At 38.9% G+C, this 21,368-nt stretch overlaps 1 protein-coding gene across 3 annotated transcripts in view; it reads left to right on the forward strand.

Annotated features, from left to right (window-relative positions):
* rnpc3 (RNA-binding region (RNP1, RRM) containing 3) overlaps window positions 1-19,120 on the forward strand; it is a 35,862-nt gene extending 16,742 nt beyond the window's left edge. For 2 of the 3 annotated variants that reach the window (XM_022666622.2, XM_022666620.2), the window contains exons 8-16: window positions 1,048-1,193; window positions 3,477-3,602; window positions 5,301-5,455; window positions 11,724-11,879; window positions 12,812-12,906; window positions 13,084-13,142; window positions 16,007-16,139; window positions 16,401-16,473; window positions 18,991-19,120. In XM_022666622.2, the coding sequence (XP_022522343.2) occupies window positions 1,048-1,193; window positions 3,477-3,602; window positions 5,301-5,455; window positions 11,724-11,879; window positions 12,812-12,906; window positions 13,084-13,142; window positions 16,007-16,139; window positions 16,401-16,469 (939 nt within the window). In that variant the 3' untranslated portion in view covers window positions 16,470-16,473; window positions 18,991-19,120. The other variant, XM_022666621.2, reaches the window with a different exon arrangement.
* Window positions 19,121-21,368: the final 2,248 nt, after the last annotated feature.

A 21,368-nucleotide genomic window follows, 5' to 3' on the forward strand; every position in this document is an offset into this window, starting at 1 on the left:
CCATAGAGTCCCTTTTCATTCAGACGCCGACGGATAGTACGGGTTGACACTTTTGTACCCTCGGACTGCAGGGCAGCTTGAACTTGTTTGGATGTTAGTCGAGGTTCCGTCACGAACCCTGGAGATATCAGCAAATAGCATTCGCTAAGGAAGGTGACAATGGCCCCGCCCCCAAACTGTCAAAACCACCCCTTTCAAAACTCGAGCGCAAAACACTTATTCGAGCACAAACTGCTGCAGCAGGTAATTCACACAGCGCGCGAGGAAAAATAAAGCTTGAGACCAACATTGCCTTTAGTGCACACACGATTCCCTTTTTTTCCCTTGTTTCACATTTGTGCTCATGAAAAGTTCATTTACGCACGCAAAATGTTAAAGCAGCACTAGGTAGCATTTCCTTGATTTTTGATCTTTTTAAAGAAGTAAAATTACAGCTGGAAACTCACTGCAGCGCTGCATTGAGGTGTAATAGGAGGAATAGCGGTGCTCTCGTGTCTGTGCCGGAGCTCCTCTGAGCTCAAACCAGACTCTGCAAGTTTTCCGAGGCAGCCGCGACCAACGCTCGCGAGAACTGCGACCTGCTTTCCGACCTTTAGTTCTAACAGTTCTACAAGGACTACTGGTTCATTCTTTACAAACTAACATACAGACACTCTGGCAGAAGCTGGAAAGAGACCGAATATGTCTGTGAAAGCCAGAAAACGAGAAAGAGAAACTAAAATCGGCCTAAAACATTTATTACACTCTACAACTGTAGGGGGAGCCCACGAGCACAAAATCTTAATCCTACCTAGTGGAGCTTTAAAACACGTTGGTTAATTTTTTTTACCTGGTATTTTTGCGCCCCTGACTTTTGACATTGATGTGACCCCATATGTACACCTGTGACCATGCAAGTAACTGAAAACAGCGCTCATGTTTCTCCTATTTTATATGAGATTGCTGTATTAATGTTAAATTCATTTCTGAATTTCGAGTATACTTTAGTTATCAATAAATAAGTTCCCGTTTTTAAGGTGCCTCACCCCCTTCTGTTCACTGTTTCAGTTTGAGATGGCTCACGGCCCACTGCCCCTGTTGGTGCCGCTGCCACCTCCGTTCCCCCCGGAGAATCCCCCACTGCCACAGGGCACCGGAGGGTCTGACAGCGAGGAGTCGGAGTATGAGAGTGGAGACGACGAGGACAAAGAAAGGTTAGACCCCTTCACTTCCTGCTGTTTTAAAAACCCCAGAGTACAAAACAGACTCTCAAACATTTACATCAGATCCAAAATCCAGAAAGGCAGCAGAAAAGTTGTAGAATGTGAAATGAAATACCAGTTGTGGACAATGAAACTGAAACACCTGGTTTTAGAGCACAATAATTGATTGTGGTGACGGACAGTTCTGGTGGAAACAGGAGAGTTGAGGTGCACATTGAATTCTGCCGTGATTTGATCAGCCGTGGTTTTATGTTTGTTGAATACAATCCGGGTTAGCACCCGAACATCCCTTTCAGACAGCTTCCTCTTACAGCGTCCACAGTTAATCCTGTTGGATGTGGTTGGTCCTTCTTGGTGGTGTGCTGACATTACCCTGGATACCGTGGCTCTTGATGCATCACAAAGACTTGCTGTCTTGGTCACAGATGCGCCAGCAAGACGTGCACCAACAATTTGTCCTCTTTTGAACTCTGGTATGTCTCCCATAATGTTGTGTGCATTGCAATATTTAGAGCAGAACTGTGCTCTTACCCTGCTAATTGAACCTTCACACTCTGCTCTTACTGGTGCAATGTGCAATTAATGAAGATTGAACACCAGACTGCTCCAATTTAGCCATGAAACCTAAAATCCCACACTAAAATGATGACAGGTGTTTCAGTTTCATTGTCCTACCCCTATATAAGCTCAACAGCAAAATCTGACTTTTGACTGCAAATCCAGAAGACAAAATACAAATCAAAAGATCCGGCAGATGCAGAAATGTGTCACCAAATCAATAAAGACTCACAGCAAACCCAGAAGCATGACTGTCACTTAAGATCTACATACATGAGAGTAAATACCAGGTGCATTACAAGAAATCCAGATTCCAAGGTACTAATGTGACTAAATATTTGACAGCAAATTCTGCTATTTAAAATTAAGATGCTCATAGGAGGCAGTAATGGAGAGAATGACAGAAATAATCGATAAATGAGTGGACAGATTACTTAAATACCAAAATAATAATTAGTCATGATAACAGTATTTTGTGGACGGTATACTGTCTCAAAAATAATTATGATGAATTATATTATTGTCAGATAATAACAGAATCGGATAACAAAGCAATCCCTTTTTAAAAACCTACTGCAGTCTGTAGTCACAGTTATTGAAGCAGTGATTGGTCAATAAGCGTGATTTACTAAAATACTGTTCACTGTTATACACAGCTCTGGAAAAAAAAGAAACCATTTAAAAATCATGAGTTTCTTTGATTTTACCAAATTGAAATCCTCTGGAATATAATCAAGAGGAAGATGGATGATCACAAGCCATCAAACCACCAAACTGAACTGCTTGAATTTTGGCACCAGGAGTAAAGCAGCATAAAGTTATCCAAAAGCAGTGTGTAAGACTGGTGGAGGAGAACATGCCTAGAAGATTTCTAAACACTTAAAACTTTATGAATATGAACTTGTTTTCTTTGTATTATTTGAGGTCTGAAATTTAAGCTCTGCATCATTTTTGTATTTTCAGCTATTTCTCATTTTCTGTAAATAAATGCTCTAAATGACAATATTTTTATTTGGAATTTGGGAGAAATGTTGTTTGTAGTTTATAGAATAAAACAACAAATTTCATTTTACTCAAACATAAAACATACAAATAAACACAATAAACACAATAGACCACAATAGACCATATCACCATTATCTCATATTATTGAGGTCATGTCCATTTATTGTACAATAAGCTAATAATGTAATTATTAGACTATTAATAAAGGAAAACGGTTTTGTTGCTGATTTATTGGAGTCAGTTTCACACAGTTTAACTACCTATATTCCTACTAATGAACCACTGTGGAGTTAATGTGTCTCTGCTGTTATGAGCTTTGTAATCATGTCTAGCTCGGGTAAATGTACGATAAAGAAGAACGATAAAGATGATAAAGATCGGGATCTGTGGTTAACGAGATCATTAGAACGTTTGTATGTGTGTTATGTGTGTGTGTTAATGCCAGTAAATGGACCACAGCTGGCTGTGAAGTATTTCTGTATGAATGGTCTGCGTGTAAATCACAGAAACAACCTGTATTTTTCTGTGTGAAGTCCCAGCCAGCGCTCGGCTGCATGAGTGATGGCCTGTCTGAGGACGCTGTAGCGCGGCTCTCCGCTGTGCTTAAAGAATACATTTTGTTTTCTTTTTGTCTGTCTTGTTTTCACCCCGTGTTCAAACGGCATAAATGTTTAATAAGGTCCTCTCGTCTTCCGACTGCACTCCCCACAGGATGATCAGGCTGATGGGGCTTGTTAACCAGCCGTGTAAGAGACCCCTGAGATCAAAGGCTGCCTCCAAGAGGAAGAAACCCAAGCTGAAGGATCTTCTGTTCGCTCCTAAACCAGAATCCCACAGGTACCGCGTCTCCCTCTGGAACAAAGCCGTGAATCGGCAAACACCGGCATGCAGAAACGCTCGTTTTTCAGAAAATAAATAAACCTCTAGGCATAAACAGGGAGCAGGTTGGGCAAGTCTACGTTTAGACTAGTGTTTACTGTCTGCAGAATAATGGAAATGAACCATATAATGCTTTTACCGTCTTCTGAAGACTAAAAATTTAAATGTGAAGCATTTAAGTGCTGTTAACTTGCGGTTTCTGAGGCTGGTAACTAGGGGTGGGCAATATTATATCGTATACAATATATCGTGACAGAAATATCGTGATATTAAAAATCCATATCGTGATAATAGGGCTGTTCTTTATTTACTGTGAAGCTTTAGGTGTATTTATTGTATAATTGTTTTAGTTTGCAGTTTATACGCATGCACTAAATATTCTGCAATATTATTTGCTGCATTATATTATTTTATGCTATATTATTTATTTTGCCACATTATGATTATTTTGTTATACTATTATACTATATTCCTGAAATTAATTAATTATTTTAGTTTTCCTATATCGCCAAGTATATCGTTATTGCAAAAATACCCTGAAATATCGTGATATAATTTTAGAGCCATATCGCCCACCCCTACTGGTAACACTGAGGAATCCTGTACAACAGAGGAAACTCTTGCTCTTCCTATCTTGGAGCAGTCCTGATAATTGTAGGGCTGCAACAATTATTCAATATAATCGAGAATGTTGAATATAAAAATTTTTAACTCCAAATGTTCGTTGTCGACTAATAGTCAATTAGTAGCACTAAACAAATTTCTCGGGACAAAAACACATTGTTATAGACCGTTAACACTAGGGGTGTCACGATTCTCTAAATCCTCGATTCGATTTTATTTCCGATTTTAGGGTCACATTTCGATTCGATTCTCAATTTTCTTTTTTCTTTTTTTTTATTTTTACAGCAAAGAGGCCTATACCAGTTTTAGATTAGTCTATGGTCAGTCATTGGTTTCATTCATCAAATTTACAATATCTTATTTCAAAAGGTGGGCTTGATATAAGTGATGCAAAGTGATACAAGTGATCTGTAATACAGCACACTAATGGTCAAGGTAACAACTCCCCAGATAAGAGCACCTAAAAGCTCTAACCTAAAATAATCACACAGTTCACAGAAGTGAAGGTCAGTCAATCCAAAAGAAGAATTCCAAGAAAATTGAAAGTATCCTCAAGTGCAGTTACTGCAAAAAAGACCATAACAAAACAGTACAATGATGAAACTGGCACTCATCAGGACTGCACCCCAGATAAGAGCACCTAAATGCTGCTTCACAAAGTATTTTTTGGTTTAACACTTTTAAGTTACTGTATAATTCCTTATTATGTGTTTGTTCATAGTCTGTATCAGTTCATTATTCATTTATGATGTAGGATTTTTTTAATCCTGATTAGGTGTGATTTATGTGGTTTTAGACACTGTAGAAATCTATTAAACTATATTAAAAATAAAATAAAGTACTAAACTGTTTATATAACGCAAATAGTACTTTAAACTGTCTTAATGCCTGAGTTATCGTCATATATTTAGGTCTGTATTTATAGATGTGTTTATAGAAGAGTTAGTCACAGTGTCAGAAATCCTCATACACAGCTGAACGTACTCTTGAACCGTCTCTTTATTTATCATTATATTCTGTATTCTCTGTAAGCGCCCCGGCCCCGGCGCTGCAGCCCGCTGACGTGTTCGAGCAGCCGGCCTCTCTGGGACAGAAGAAGATCGAGTTCCACATTTCGGCTGAAGTCGGAGACATGCTGGAGACACCTGTCCAGCCCACAGAGCAGAGTACAGTGGAGGAGGAAGCAGGTGAGTCAGGTTCTGTCCCTGAAAACTGACCATGAAAAATTTAATACACTGGATTATACGATGGATGAATCCTAACTCTTACACAGGAGTTCAGTGGAGTCATCAGAGTAAAGCTCTGACCACTAGTAGTATGGGGACAGTGTGAGCAGCTCTGAGCAGATGACCCTAAGCTCACCACGCCCCCAGTGCTGACTGTGGGCTATAGAGGGGTATAAAAACTCCAGTATTGAGCTTGTCTGTAATAATGGAGCTCTATCTATCGTTTTGGATGAGTTAGAGTGGCAGAACTAATCATCCAGCATCAGAATCTGACCCCACTGTCCTGCTGAAAAGTCCAGCACAAAGAGTCTGGTACTACAGAGAACCAAAGGGTCTAAAAAAATAAAAAAAATCAATTTCTGTTTTTGATACTTTGCATGAAATGAGCATAAACGCAGTAAATGCACAGAGCGTGCATAGCGCGGTAAAAATAACCACAACGACCCCCTACTGCACACACGCAGAGAGCACACGCAGAGACACGGTGAGCATGTTCATCATTCAGATTGGTGATGGTTCAAATTGTAGACACAATGTAGGCACTTGCTTGCTTTCGCGCTGTCTTTCACTCACTCTGTCTCTCCCTCTCTCTCACTCTCGCTAACTTACGCTGTCTCTCGCCAACTCGCTCCCTCTTTCTCTGTCACTCAGGCATTCTCGTCAACTTGCTCTCTCTCTCTCTCTCTCTCGGTCACTCGCACTGTGCCTCTAACTCGCGCTGTCTCTCTCTCGCTTGCTCCGTCTCTCACTAACTCACACTGTCTCTCGCCAACTCGGTCTCTCTCTCTGTCATTTGCCCTGTCCCTCTAACTCGCGCTGTCTCTCTCTCGCTTGCTCCCCCTTTCTCTGTCACTCACGCTCTCTCGTCAACTTGCTCTCTCTCAGTCACTTGCACTGTCCCTCTAACTCGCGCTGTCTCTCTCTCTCTTGCTCCGTCTCTCGCTAACTCCTGCTGTCTCTCTCCAAACTCGACCTGTCTCTCACTAACTCACACTGTCTCTCGCCAACTCGGTCTCTCTCTCTGTCATTTGCCCTGTCCCTCTAACTCGCACTGTCTCTCTCTCGCTTGCTCCCCCTTTCTCTGTCACTCACGCATTCTCATCAACTTGCTCTCTTTCTTTCTGTCACTCGCACTGTGCCTCTAACTTGCTGTCTCCCTCTCATTCGTGCTGTCTCTCTCTTGCTTGCTCCGTCTCTCGCTGACTCCTGCTGTCTCTCGCTAACTCGCGCTCTGTCTCTCGCCAACTCGCTCCCCCTTTCTCTCTCACTCACTCTCTCTCGTCAACTTGCTCTCTCTCTCTCTCGGTCACTCGCACTGTGCCTCTAACTCGCGCTGTCTCTCTCTCGCTTGCTCCGTCTCTCGCTAACTCCTGCTGTCTCTCGCCAAACTTGACCTGTCTCTTACTAACTTACAGTGTCTCGCCAACTCGCTCTCCCTCTCTCTGTCATTTTCCCTGTCCCTCTAACTTGCGCTGTCTTACTCTCAATCAGGCTGTCTCTCTCTCACTTGCTCCCCCTTTCTCTGTCACTCACAAATTCTCATCAACTTTCATTCCTCTCTTTCGGTCACTCGCCCTGTGCCTCTAACTCGCTGTCTCCCTCTCACTCGTGCTGTCTCTCTCTCGCTTGCTCCGTCTTTCGCTAACTCCTGCTGTCTCTCGCCAAACTTGACCTGTCTGTCACCAACTCACACTGTCTCTCGCCAACTCGGTCTCTCTCTCTCTCTCTCTCTCTCTCACTCTGTCATTTTCCCTGTCCCTATAACTCACGCTGTCTCACTCGCACTGTCTCACTCTCACTTATGCTGTCTCTCTCTAACTTGCTCCGTCTCACTGTCTCTCGCCAACTCGGTCTCTCTCCCTCTCTCAGTCACCCACACTGTCCCTCTAACTCGCACTGTCTCACTCTTACTCGCGCTGTCTCTCTCTCACTTGCTCCGTCTTTTAAACTTAAACTCCGTAACTTAAAAAAAATACCACAATACTAAAGTGCAGAATATTTAGTGCACAAATATACATTGCAAAATTAAATAATAATTAGGCAAAAATAAATGTTATATCTTCACAGTTCAAGTAGCAAAACAAATACTAAATCAGCTGTTTTTAAAGAAAGATCACTTATCACAATATGGATTTTTTTTTAATCATTTAAAAAATGCTAATGATAATATTGGTTGTGATATGATATGGCACACTCCTCCTACTCAGCATACTGTATCTTTGGAAAGTATTACTGTACATACTCAATAGCAGTATAGTGTGTATATACTGGTCCACTGCTTTGTGTATGAGGTGTCTGCCCTTCCTGTGGGGACCGCCGCCCCCTCTCTGTCGTCTCTGACGTCACCGGTCCTGAAGCCCCCGCTCTGAGCCTGAGCTCGGCGAGCTGCTTCCTCCAAGACGAGCTGTTTAATTAACATAGCGATTAGCTGTGGGAGCGCAGCACGGCGGGAGCGCAGGATCCGGCAGCACACCGCTCCGGCTGGGGGAATCTCCTCCACTCGGCTGTTTCTGGTGGGCCACTGTTGTTCACCTGCCCAACGGAATTCCCCCGATACCAATGAGCAACACACACACACACAACACTGAAACACACACGCACACACACACACGACACACTGTAGACTGGATGTTGCGGTTTCTGCATCTACTTTGATCCCTCTTTTTACACAAGTTAGAATACTGTAGGTCTATAGTCTATACAAAACATGTTCCAGTCCCTTTAAGAATTAACCATTTAAGGGCTCTGTCACTTTTATGCAAATAAGCCCCATACCGATTGTTAGTGTTAACTTTTGCTATAAGCTAATTCATGCTTAACTGTGATAGACGCAAAAAACTCATTATTTAGAAGTATGTACATCTCAGTATCCATTATGACCCATCTTATATCCACCATTAACTACCTATTGTCTTTTATGAATTATTCAGTGTCTATTATGAATGAATCAATATCTACGATTTTTTCCATATGATTTACAATTGAGCTAAATAAATTGTTTATTAACATTCATAAATGTTGTTGTTGGGCCCTATTTAAGCGATATATAGTGCACTGCTCAATTGTGCATAGCATGCAGCTGGATTTAGGAACAGGGGTGTCGCCATGTTTTCCTTTCAGGCGAGACCTTTAAAGCTAAGCTTACTAAACAAAACTGTAATTCTGGATGTTGTTGGATGTGCTGGTTGTTAATTTACACAGATTTCATTCTTGAAAACTGTTTATTTAAGTGAGTAAAGCACTTCCGTTTAGAATTCCAGATTTCCACTGAAGCTGGAACATTAGCATTAGTGGCTAACCACTAGCGGGTAATGCTAATGCTGCTACAGCAGTGCTAGACAGGGTTAACAGCAAGCTACAGGTCGATAATATTTGCCTCTGGACAGCCGATATATCGAGATATCGAGATATGTCCCAAAATTTATTGTGATACACGATATTTGTCATTTTTGTCACGATATTTGTCACATAACTATAGAATAACAAAAAAAAAGCATTCCTAGCCTTTTAATTAATTCAAAAATTTGAATTAATCATAATTTCGTATTGATATACTTATACTTATATCTTCACTTACTGCAGTTCATGCTGTGTGTGTGGAGGAGTCACAGTTATTGAAGCAGGATTGTCTAAATTACTGTTTACTGTTATTTAAATAAACATAATAGACGATATTACGATTATCGACTATTGTTGAGGTCATGTTCATTCATTGTACGATAAATTGCTAATGTGATTATTGTGACGGCCCTAGATCCACCAGATTATAAGGTGTGCTAACGATTTTTGGGAAAATTATGTTGTGAAAAATATGGTAGCTGAAAGCATTGTTTAGACTTTATTGTAAATAGCTTTAGTTGTCAGTTTTTAACTCAAAATGAATGCAGTTATATCAGCTGATTGGATGAGCTGATACGGAATTGAGTGAAATAATATGGATGTAATTCAGGGAATTCTTTGGGAAGACGTGTGATTTCTAATCTCGTCCTGCTCTCCGTGTTTTTTACTCAGGGCTGTTTATCAGCGTCCGTCTTCAGCACAGAATGAAGAATGATAAGAATTTGTTCTATTCGTGTTATAAAACAGAACGAGCGCAGTGAGGGAGTCCTTCCGTTTCTCAGTTATGTAGAGATAAACAGTGTGTTGTGAGGAGGAGAGGATGAGCGCGTGATGATTTGGATAAACAGAGAGAGAGAGAGAGAAGGAGAGGAATAAATGGCGAGCGCTGGATCTCTGAGGGGGAATTTATCGGCGCAGACCTGGGCTTTCTGCTCCAGCACACACACAACACTAGATCTGTGTGACAAGTTTCTGGAGGATTTGTCGTGGGCCGCTGCTCTTCATAATTTCTCTTATGCTTTTGCTTACAGCTTACCCTCCCCGTCGCGTCTGACAGCAGACGCTGTGTAGCGCGACCTCACACTAACACGGCTTTCTCACCTTAGCGGATCAGAACCAACAGCAGAATCATTCCTCTGCAGCGGCAACAAGCACATGCTCTTGCTCATATTATCCTGCCTGCCTTTTCCTGCTGCTGCTGTTACTTATTCTCCTGACTCTTTTTCCGGTTCCCCATCTCCAGGCTATAGATCAGAATGTAGATCAGAATTCAGAACGTATGGTGGGCTGTTGCTGCTGACTGAATTAAACCCTGTTGGCCTTGTGTTGGTGTTGTCACAATACTAAAATTATGTGAGTTTCAGAACACTAACCAGATACCCCTCTTGAGAGTTTATCTCTCAGCCTAGTACAATGAGTATTGTAACACTAACTGGATACCCTTCTCAAGAATTGATCCCTCAACTCAAAACAGTGAGTATTATAACAGTAACCAGATTTCCCTCCCGAGAGTGCATCTCTCAGCCCAGTACAGTGAATATTAGAGCACTAACCAGATACCCCTCTCAAGGGTACATCTCTCAGCCTAGTACAATGAGTATTGTAACACTAACCGGATACCCTACTCGAGAGTTGATCACTCAGCCCAAAACAGTGAGTATTACAACAGTAACCAGATTTCCCTCCTGAGAGTGCATCTCTCAGCACAGTACAGTGAATATTAAACATTAACCGAATATCCCTATTCTTGTCTCACTTCTAAAATTATCACTTTCGATACAATAATAGCCTAAATATGTCAATACCGATACTAAAAAACAATACCACGGCAAACACCTAAAATGTCAGATATGAATGTACTAATAGAAGATCCAGCGTGAAACTAAAAATATAACAATGTAACAAAATATTGTGCTTAGATTTATTAGAAATATTGTGACTTAGATTTATTCTTTATTTAAAGTAAGATCATAATAAGTGTCTGGAATTTTTTTTTGATAGCTAACTGGGTGTCAAAACACTAAGTGGATACTCCTCTCAAGAGTACATCTCTCAGCCCAGTACAGTGAATATTAGAGCACTAACCAGATACCCCTCTCAAGAGCATATTTCTCTTTCCAGTACAGTGAGTACCATGACACTAACTGAAATCCCCCTCTTAAGAGTACATCTCTCAGCCCAGTACAATGAGTATCTTAACACTAACTGGATACCCCTCTCGAGAGTTGATCACTCAGCCCAGTACAGTGAGTATCAAAACACCAACCAGATAAACCTGTCAAGAGTCCATCTCTCAGCCCAGTAGAGTGAATATTAGAACACTAACCGGTTAAACCTCTCAAGAGTACATCTCTTAGCCCAGTACAGTATCAGAATACTAATCAGATCCCCCTCTCAATAGTCTATCTCTTATCCCAGTACAGTAAATATTAAAACAATAACCAGAGTCCATCTCTCAGCCCAGTATAGTGAGAATTGGAACACTAACCGGAACTCCCTCTCGAGAGTCCATCTCTCAGCCCAGTACAGTATCAGAATACTAATCAGATACCCCTCTCAAGAGTCCATTACTCAGCCCTCTTCAGTGAGTATCAAAACACTAATGGACAGAGAGAGGTACTTGGTTACTCAGCCCTTACATTTAACCAAATTGTTCTTTTTTTAAAACTGTTCCTTTTTCTTTAAGCGTATTTTAAAAACTAGTATTTTATGGTACCAAATCCTGGTCAGATTGGAGTGTGAGGGTTTGCTGAGGAGCTGTAAATGAACAGGATGGTGATGAGGAGGGTAACAGCGGGAGGGCTGGCGGTGAGCACGGCTGGCCGGTGTTTGGAACAGACACTGTTGTGGCTTCTTGAGTCCTAATTACGCTCCCTGTCCTCTCGGCCAGACGCAGCGGAGCAGCAGGAGGCAGGAACAGGCTTCGGGAAGATCTTCCCCAGCACACAGGCCAGCAGACAGGAGGAGAGCAGCGGAGGGGAAGAGGACATGCCCTCCGAATTCATCTCCAGGAGAGAGCTGGAGAAGGGCAGGCTCTCCAGAGACGGTACACACACTTTAAACCTGCTCACACTCATACATACACACACAGTCTGGATTGGTGGACTGGGGAGGGATTACTTTACATGCTTTTATCCAACAAATAATGAAGTACATTTAGCTATAGAGGACATAGAAGAAACTGTTTTTAGGCAGGGCCTAAAGGAGACCAAAGGGGAACAGTAGGATAGAGAAGAAAAGGAGGGAAATAAGGAAATTAAGTTAATTTTTTTTATGGGTTACACTAGTTAAATATAGTACTTGGCTAAATTTATATCACAAAGTACCAGTAAATAGTTTGGAGACACCCTAATTACAGTGTTTTTTCGTTATTTTATTATTAGTTTATTTTATAGAGCACCTTTTATACAAAGAGGAAAGTGCTTAAAAGTTCTTTAAAAGTTTAAAAGAAAGTTATAAAAAATGGACAGATTAAAGGGAAAAAAGTATTTTAAGCGCATTTTAAGCGACACTAGTAAGGAATAGGGGTGTTGCATGTTTTTGATTAAACAGTTTTGTTAAAACAGTTAAGATATAAGATCAAGTGGTTTAGCAGCTATAGAAGTAAAAGAGCTGAAAAAAAAGACCACTTCAGTTTCTGAATCAAAGTTTTCATGCATCTTGGCATCATGTTCTCCTCCACCAGTCTTACACACTGCTTTTGGATAACTTTATGCTGCTTTACTCCTGGTGCAAAAATTCAAGCAGTTCAGTTTGGTGGTTTGATGGCTTGTGATCATCCATCTTCCTCTTGATTATATTCCAGAGGTTTTCAGCTGTATGTATAAAAGTATAACAGTGTGTATCTGACCGGGACAGATGCACGTCTTGCAAAAACAGACAAAAAATCAGTTCTGCTGATACGGTTTATATTTTATGAGGCTGAGAGTTTGGGTTGCTGCAGTTTGAGCTGACTGTATGTGTTTTTCTGTGTATCAGAGATAAAGAGGATGTCAGTCTTTAAGAATTATGAACCTGGAGAACCAACCTGCAGGCTTTACGTGAAGAACATCGCAAAACAAGTGGAAGAAAAAGTGAGTATATCCTGAAGGCAGAACTCACTACCGTGAATCCTTTACCTTCACAAACCTGTAGTGTTTTACTGTGGGAACCAGAGTTCTGCCAAATGTTTCTCTTAGATTTAAAATTAAACAGCAGCCGAACTCGTTTACAGCTCCTTCCCCCTCTTTCTCTCTTTCTCTCCACCGCAGGACCTGAAGTACATCTACGGCAGGTACATCGACCCCTCCTCCGAGCAAGAAAGAAACATGTAAGCTCCATCACTCTGTTCCTCAGGCCTTCCTCCACCTCCTCAGCTCAGCTCATGCCATTATCAAAGTGAAGGAGCGCTGCGGCGTTTCACTCAGCCTGTAAAAACACAGCTCTTATCAGAGCAGCAACACCATCCATCACATAGAATACACACCTGCCACTTTATCAGAAACACCTACTTCCTTATGCTTCCACTCAGTGATGGCCACTTTATCAGAAACACTTTCTTTCTTCTATGAAGATCCAGTGAATAAAAGCACAAAGTATTAGTAAGAGTTTCCGATAATGTGACCAGTGAATGGAAGAGGTGTGGTTCTAATAAAGTGGCCAGCGATTGAAAGTACAAGGTAGGGAGTAGGTGTTTCTAATAAAGTGGCCATCAGTGAGTAGAAGCACGAGGTATTAAGTAAGTGTTTCTAATAAAGTGGCCAGTGTTTGGAAGCACAAGGTATTAAGCAGGTGTTTCTAATAAAGTGGCCAGTGATTGAAAGTAAAAAGTTACAGTAGGTGTTTCCAATAAAGTGGCCGGTAGGTGGTAGCACAAGGTTACAGCAGGTTTTTTGGCCAGTACAAGGTTCTGCTAGAAGGTGTTTCTAATGAAGTGGCCATCAGTGAATGGAAGCACAAGGTAGTACAGTAGGTGTTTCCAATAAAGTGGCCAATGAGTAGAAGTGCAAGGTAGCAAGTAGGTGTTTCTAATAAAGTGGCCAACTTTTTATGCAAATTGTAGGTGTGAGTGCAAGCACAAGGTGGTAGTAGGTAGGTGTTTCTAATAAAGTGGCCAGAAAGTGGAAGCACAAGTTTACAATAGGAGTTTCCAATAATTTGGTCAGTAAGTGTAGGAACATGGCAGTATATTGATGTTTCCAATAAAATGGCCAATTAATAGAAGTACAAGGTAGTAAGTAGGTGTTTCTAATAAAATGGACAACTTTTGAATGTAAATTGTAGGTGTGAGTGCAAGCACAAGGTAGTAGTAGGTGTTTCTAATAAAGTGGCCATCAGTGAGTGGAAGTATAAGGTTACAGTAGGTGTTTCTAATAAAGTGGCCACAGTGAGTGGAAGTACAGGGTTACAATAGGTGTTTCCAATAATTTGGCCAGTGAATGTATGGATATGGTAGTATGTCGATGTTTCTAATAAACTGGCCAGGGAGTGGCATCACAAGGTAAAAAGTTGCCAACTTTTGAAGTTTAATTTGTAAGTGTTTCTAATAAAGTGGTAGGGGTGGGAATCGTTTACTATCTCACGATTCGATTCCGATTTTGGGGGCCACGATTCGATTCAAAATCGATTTTTGATTCAAAACGATTTGAATTATAAAAATTTCTGCTTCTGGCTTATGAATCTTATTGAAAAAAAACCCTCCATAATATACACTGGTCCTGGAGCAGGTAATGTGTTACAAAAACAATAAAATGTGCAGGAATGTGGGTCCTCAGTGACAGAGGAATCACTGGGATATCACAATGACGTTAATGAACAATAAATACATAATAAATAACACTGCTTTATTACCAGGCTACTAGCGGTGGTGTGTAGGTGACGCTGCTGGGCTGATGTGATGATAGCAGTGGAGCGCTAAAGTTCAGGAGCAGCTGCTGATTAACTAGTTAATTTAAGGTCGTTGTATTTCTTCAGAAAGGGGGCAGGAGGTGGAGAAATTAATTCATATTGTCCATTCCTTAATTCCTCTGTGATGAGGAGCTGAAATTAGCTCTGATTAGCTTATTGTTATTTTTCCGTTCCGCCTTAAATGCTGCAGCCCGCTGCCACCTGTAGCGTTATTTAAGGTGGAACTGGAAAGTTAGCTAGTTAGCTAGCTAACAGTTACTGAAACTAACTACTAGCGATCTTTTTTATGCTTGTTATGAAGCATTCTGCCATAAAACATTGAAACTACACGTTAATCTAATGTAATATAGTGCTTGTTCTGCCATCTTACCGGTGATTCTCAAACACCTACGCTCTGTGTGTGTCTGGAAGATCTCCGTTTGAAGGGACAAGCCCTATCCCCAGGGTTGCCAGGTCCAACAAAAATACCCAGCCCAAAATCAGTCTAAAACCCGCCCCTCAGAATCGATTTTGGGACATTTTAAATCGATTCTGAATCGTAGTAAATGAGAATCAAGATTCTTATGTGAATCGATTTTTTGGCACACCTCTATAAAGTGGCCAGTCAGTGGAACCACAAGGTAGTGAGTTGCTGTTTCTAATAAAATGGCCATCAGTGAGAGGAAGCACAAGGTCACAGTAGGTGTTTTTAGTAATTTAACCAGGGAGTGGTAGGACAAGGCGGCAGGTAGGTGTTTCCAATAAAGTGGCCAACGTTTGAATGTAAATTGTAGGTGTTTCTAATAAAGTGGCCAGGGAGTGGTAGGACAAGGTGGTAGGTAGGTGTTTTCAATAAAGTGGCCAACGTTTGAATGTAAATTGTAGGTGTTTCTAATAAAGTGGCCAGGGAGTGGTATCACAAGGTGGTAAATAGGTGTTTCTAATAAAGTGGCCAAATTTTAAATGTAAATTTTAGGTGTTTCTAATAAAGTGTCCAGTCAGTGGAAGCACAAGGTAGTAGTCTGTGTTTCTAATAAAATGGCCATCAGTAAGTAAAAGCACAAGGTTACAGTAGGTGTTTCTAATAAAGTGGCCAGTGAGTAAAAGTTGTATTGTAGGTGTTTTTAATAAAGCTGCTGCTGTTCTACCCTTTATTCTGTGCTCAGAGGGGAAACTTGTCTCTCACGGGGGGAAAGTTTGGCGAGGTGAGGAATGTCAGGCGGGTGCGCTGTGTTGTGAATAACAGCAGACAATAGGAAATATGTTCTATGCAATAACGCAGCGTTTGCCTGTGTTTGCCCTGTCCAGGTTTGATATCGTTTTAATGAAGGAGGGGAGAATGAAAGGTCAGGCCTTCGTCGGGCTCCCCACCGAGAAAAGTGCAGAGAGAGCCTTGAGGGACACCAACGGATACGTCCTGCACGACAAGCCCCTCGTCGTGGTATCCTTCACTCACTTTTCCAGCTTTCTCCTGAATGAAAATGTCAGCGGATCACCCGCTCATGATTTCCGAAAGCCCATTTCAGCCTGGCAGTGCTGGTTTGTGTGTTTTAAAAGGAGTGAGTGTGGGGTTTGAATGCCAATTGTGTCTCGTAAGATGCACCATGAATTTTAATTGCCTGGCTTTGCCCTTTACCAGCTTTAATCAAACGGTGTAGGGGGAGTTGGCACTCTTGTGTTTTAGCCTTAACTCATCATCCAGCAATTTGCCCGTTCAGCGAGACCAAAGCAGGACGCGGGCGATTCGAAGACGGGAGCGAAGAAACGCTAAATAGGTGAGTGATAATATACTGTATAATATATACATAATCATAAAGTGCAATTACAGAGAAATTAGCAATAGGGATTCAACAAATACAGCCGAGAGCAGAGAAGGGGCAGTTTTAGGGCTGCAACGATTAGTCGATATAATCCGATTATATGTCCGATTATAAAAAAATAAATAAATAAAGTTAATTGTCGACTAATCATTAATTTGTAGTGTACTTCTTTAAAATAAGACTACCCTTATAAAGAGTTTTTAATGATTAATAATTAGGTTGTAAATGCTTTAAAAACTACTGATAAATAGTTACAACACATTAATTGAAAAGGCTACAGTGATCCAGTGTTTGCTTAGTCATTTAATTCATAGTAAATAGTTAAACATACTTACAAATATATTAATATGACATGTTTATGGAAAAAAACGCAAAGTTAGATCAGTATTTTGGAAGATCTGAATTTACAAATGCATAGCTCACTGTTGACATTTCTATTTATGTGTTGTTGTTATTATATATTTATTAACTGCTTATTAATGTTTTTTTTAAGTATTTGCAACCTAATTGAAACCATTAATAAACTAATTAATAAACCATTCATAAACCCTTTATAAAGGTAGTCTTATTTTAAAGTGGTACCATTTGTAGCACTACACAAAGTACTGGGGACACTCACACAGTTTACACTCAGCTTTTCTTAGATCTCAGAAAGTGACAAAACACAACAGTTTACATATTTCCTCACTAAATATCGGCACTCTCCATGCATTATCCAAGAGCTAATATTTTGGACATTTGCAAGGTATTAAAATCCCATATTCAGCAGTTTCTATCTTTTTTAAGCGATAGAGAAAGCTAGAAACAAGAGCCATAACCACAGCCAACAGATTTGGAGGGCATGGCAAATTAATCGCTGACTAATCGACTAATCAGAAAATGAGTCGCCAGATTAGTCAAATACCAAAATAATCATTAGTTGCAGCCCTAGTCTGTTTGCTAGAGAGGAAGCCCCCTTAGGTGTGGAGATCTGCGCAAGTGCAGCAGCCAGAACAACCCCCAAAAATTCATGTTTTTGTGCATTATTTAACCAAAATGCCACAAACTGTTCATAAGGATATTGTCAGATTTTATCAGTGGTTTAAAATATGTTTCTGAAATGGTAATCCAACCTATAGTTTCCAGTATTTCTCCCCATTCTCTCCCAATTCTAACATATAGAAGGCTTTTGGTAATAATGACTGCGCTACCACTATGATCTAGGGGTCACTGGTTTGAATCCCTGGTCATACTGCTGCAGCATCAGTAGCCAGAGTCTGAGAGAGGGCAGAATGCTCCCGGCCATGCTCTCTCTGGGTGGGTGGGTGTTTAGCTGATATATCAGAGCTGGAGAAGCTAGTCTTTAATTTCCTTGAGGGAATTAGTCGTGTCTTGCAAATTATGGAGAAAGTGGGGTGAGTTCTAAATAAAAATACAGCAATTTTACTTATTCTTTTATATTCCAGTTCAACATTTGAATATTTTAAGTAGTATTTAATTGCCTAGTGAAACACTGTAATTGCATTATCATTCTGTTACACAATATTATCATTATCAGTGGTTCTATAATAATGAATTATACTTGTCTAATGTTTGAAAAATGTTCTGCATTTGTAGTAGTTTAAAACGTAGATTAAAGTCATCTAAACTATAAATTAACGGAATTATTTGATTTATTTTATTATATTTTAGATCCTTCTAAGTAGCACCTCTTGAGCACCTCTCAGTTTTATGAGGTTTATGAGTCACCTGGAATTCAGGCTTTCAGTTAACAGCTGTGCTGATCTCATCAAGAGTTAATTAATTGAATTTCCTGTCTCTTAATAAAGTGTTTGAGAGCATCAGTTAAAGTAAAGTAGTGAAGAGGTAGAGTTACAGGTATACAGTGAATAGTGAATATTTGAGTAATGTTCTAATCCAGATTATGAGAAGCAAAAACTACTCAGCTAAATAAAGAAATCAATAAAAGAAGAATTTTAAGAACATTGAAAGCATCCTCAAGAGCAGTCACCACAAAGAGCATTAAAATGTTATAATGATGGAACTGGCACTCATCAGGGCGGCACTAGAAAAGGAAGAGCAAGAGTTCAAACCGCAAGTTAGCAGCTCCTCAGATAAGAGTATTTAAATGCTTCTTCACAGAGTATTTTGGTTTGTTTAACACTATTTTTAAGTTTCTACATGATTCCTTATGTGTTCCTTCATAGTCTAAATCACTTTACATAAATTATTACAATCAAATAATTAATCTGGAACAAAATATCATCCAAAAACAAGCTGAGATGATTAAAGCACTGATGCACTGGATTCTGTTGATAATCTTACCTCAGTGTTTGTCCTTGTTGCATTAGACGCCTCAGTCATGATCCTGCAGGACAGTGTGTATCCTTAACTCTGCATATCCTTTCAGAAACTCTTTTATTTCATCACTTTATTTAATGTCTGCTTTATATCATTTCTAGCTGCTACATGCTCTATTGCTTGTGTTTTCAGCCCTCAGGTGATGAATCGTCTGTCTTCAAGCAAACTACGTCATTCAGTTGATGTGATGCAACTTTATTTTTATTGTATATTAAGGTGTATTGTCAATAAATAATAAAAGTACATTTAATATCAAAGTCAATTTTGTGTTTGTCTAGTGTTTTCAGGTGGAATATACAGCTCTGGGAAAATTTATAGGTTTATGTTTGAGTAAAATGAACATTGTTGTTTTATTCTATAAACTACAGAGAACATTTATCCTAAATTCCAAATATAAATATTGTCATTTAGAGCATTTATTTACAGAAAATGGGAAAATTGAGAAATGGCTGAAATAACAAAAAAGAGCTTTCAGACCTCAAATAATTCATATTCATAAAGTTTTTAAGAGTTCAGAAATCAATATTTGGTGGAATAACCCTGCTGGTTTGTTTTTAATCACAGTTTTAAACATGCATCTCCGTTCTCCTCCACCAGTCTTACACACTGCTTTTGGATAACTTTATGCTGCTTTATTCCTGGTGCAAAAATTCAAGCAGTTCAGTTTGGTGGTTTGATGGTTTGTGATCATCCATCTTCCTCTTGATTATATTCCAGAGGTTTTTAATTTGGTAAAATCAAAGAAACTCATCATTTTTAAGTGGTGTCTTTTTTTTCCAGAGCTGTAAAATTGTGTCCAGATTTCAACCGTGTAGCAGATGGTTTGAGGTAATGAAGAGCTCTGAAATCAGTCTGATGAATACACCATATATAATATTTGTTTGAATACTGTTCATTGGACATGCAAAACAGCTATTGAGTATGATGCTACCTTCACCATGCTTAAAAGTTGGTACAGTGTTCTTGCGGTTATGAAAGTCATATAATCAGACATAATTACAATAGACATTCCAGGCTGTAAATTAAGGTTATTTTAATACATTTTTGTTTCACTATGTTGAAATTGCCAGACTTTTATACAGCCCCCGTGTTCCATTATTTTTTTAATTTAATTAATCGCAAGGCACATTGCGATGCTCATTGATATCTTACACCCTATCAACAGTCTATTTTCTCATGCATTGCTCCTGCGCTGTTAAAATAGCATCAGAATTTAGGAATAAATCTACACTGTTGGGCGTGGTCGTCTGGCAGTGAGTGTGTGTTTTTTAGGTACATTTTTGGCGTGTTTTCTATTTTGGCGGATGGAACTGGCACTCATCAGGCCCACCCCAGGAAAGGAAGAGCAAGAGTTCCATAAAAGCATCTAAATGCTTCTTCACACAATATTTTGGTTTATTTAGCACTTTTTTTTATTATTACTACATGATTCTTTATGTGTTCCTTCATAGTCTAATAGATCACTTCACTATTCATTTATAATGTTGGGAAAAATAAAAAAAAATAAAAAAACAATGAATAAAAAGACATATCCAACCTGGGACTATATCTATTAAATGTAAATGCTTTTTAACTTATTTTGATTTTCTTTTATTATTATTATTATTATTTATTTTATTTTATTTTTTTTTATTATTGTTTTTAGCTCTTTATTTATATTTTTGTATTGTTACTGTATTATGGAAAAGTTAGTTTTAGCTTAATTTTAACTGTTTTTTGTTGTATTTATCTTATCTTCTTTTGATCTTTTGAGTTTTATTACAATGATTATTATTTTTATTCTAATTCTATTTTTATATGTTTTATTCACTCTTATTTTAAAATGAATAAAAAATCTTCACAGAATATTTTTTGGTTTGTTTAACACTTTTTTAATAGTTACTACATGATTCATTATGTGTTCCTTCATAGTTTGGATCATTTCACTATTCATTTATAATGTAGGAAAAAAAGTAAAAAAAAAAGAAAAACAATGAATAAAAACATATATCCAAACTGGGACTTTATCTATTAAATTTAATTTAGTTTTGTACTATTGCTTTTTAACTTATTTTGATTTTCTTTTTTAATTATTATTACTAGTATTATTTTTATTGTTCATTTTTTTAGCTTTTTTATTTGTATTTTTTTGTATTATGTAAAAGTTAGTTTTAGCTTTACTTTAACTGTTTTTTTTTTGTTGTATTAATCTTATCTTCTTTTGATCTTTTGAGTTTTATTACAATAATTATTATTTTTATTCTAATTCTATTTTTATATCTTTCATTCACTCTTATTTGAAAATGAATAAATTTAGTTCTTTTAATCTTTTTTTTTTTTGTGTGTGTGTGTGTAAATGCTCGGCTACACTTGAAAATGAGGGTTGCCCTCAATCTTCTTCTTAGTCAAAATAAAGGTTGATTGATTGATTGTTTTATATAAAATTAATTTCAATTAACCTTGTTTTAAATGTTTTATATATTTTTTAAGAAAATACAAAAAAAAAAGATTTTTTAAAGGCCTCTGTGTAT

Source organism: Astyanax mexicanus, chromosome 6 (assembly GCF_023375975.1).
Source record: "Astyanax mexicanus isolate ESR-SI-001 chromosome 6, AstMex3_surface, whole genome shotgun sequence".
NCBI classification, from domain to species: Eukaryota; Metazoa; Chordata; class Actinopteri; order Characiformes; family Acestrorhamphidae; genus Astyanax; species Astyanax mexicanus.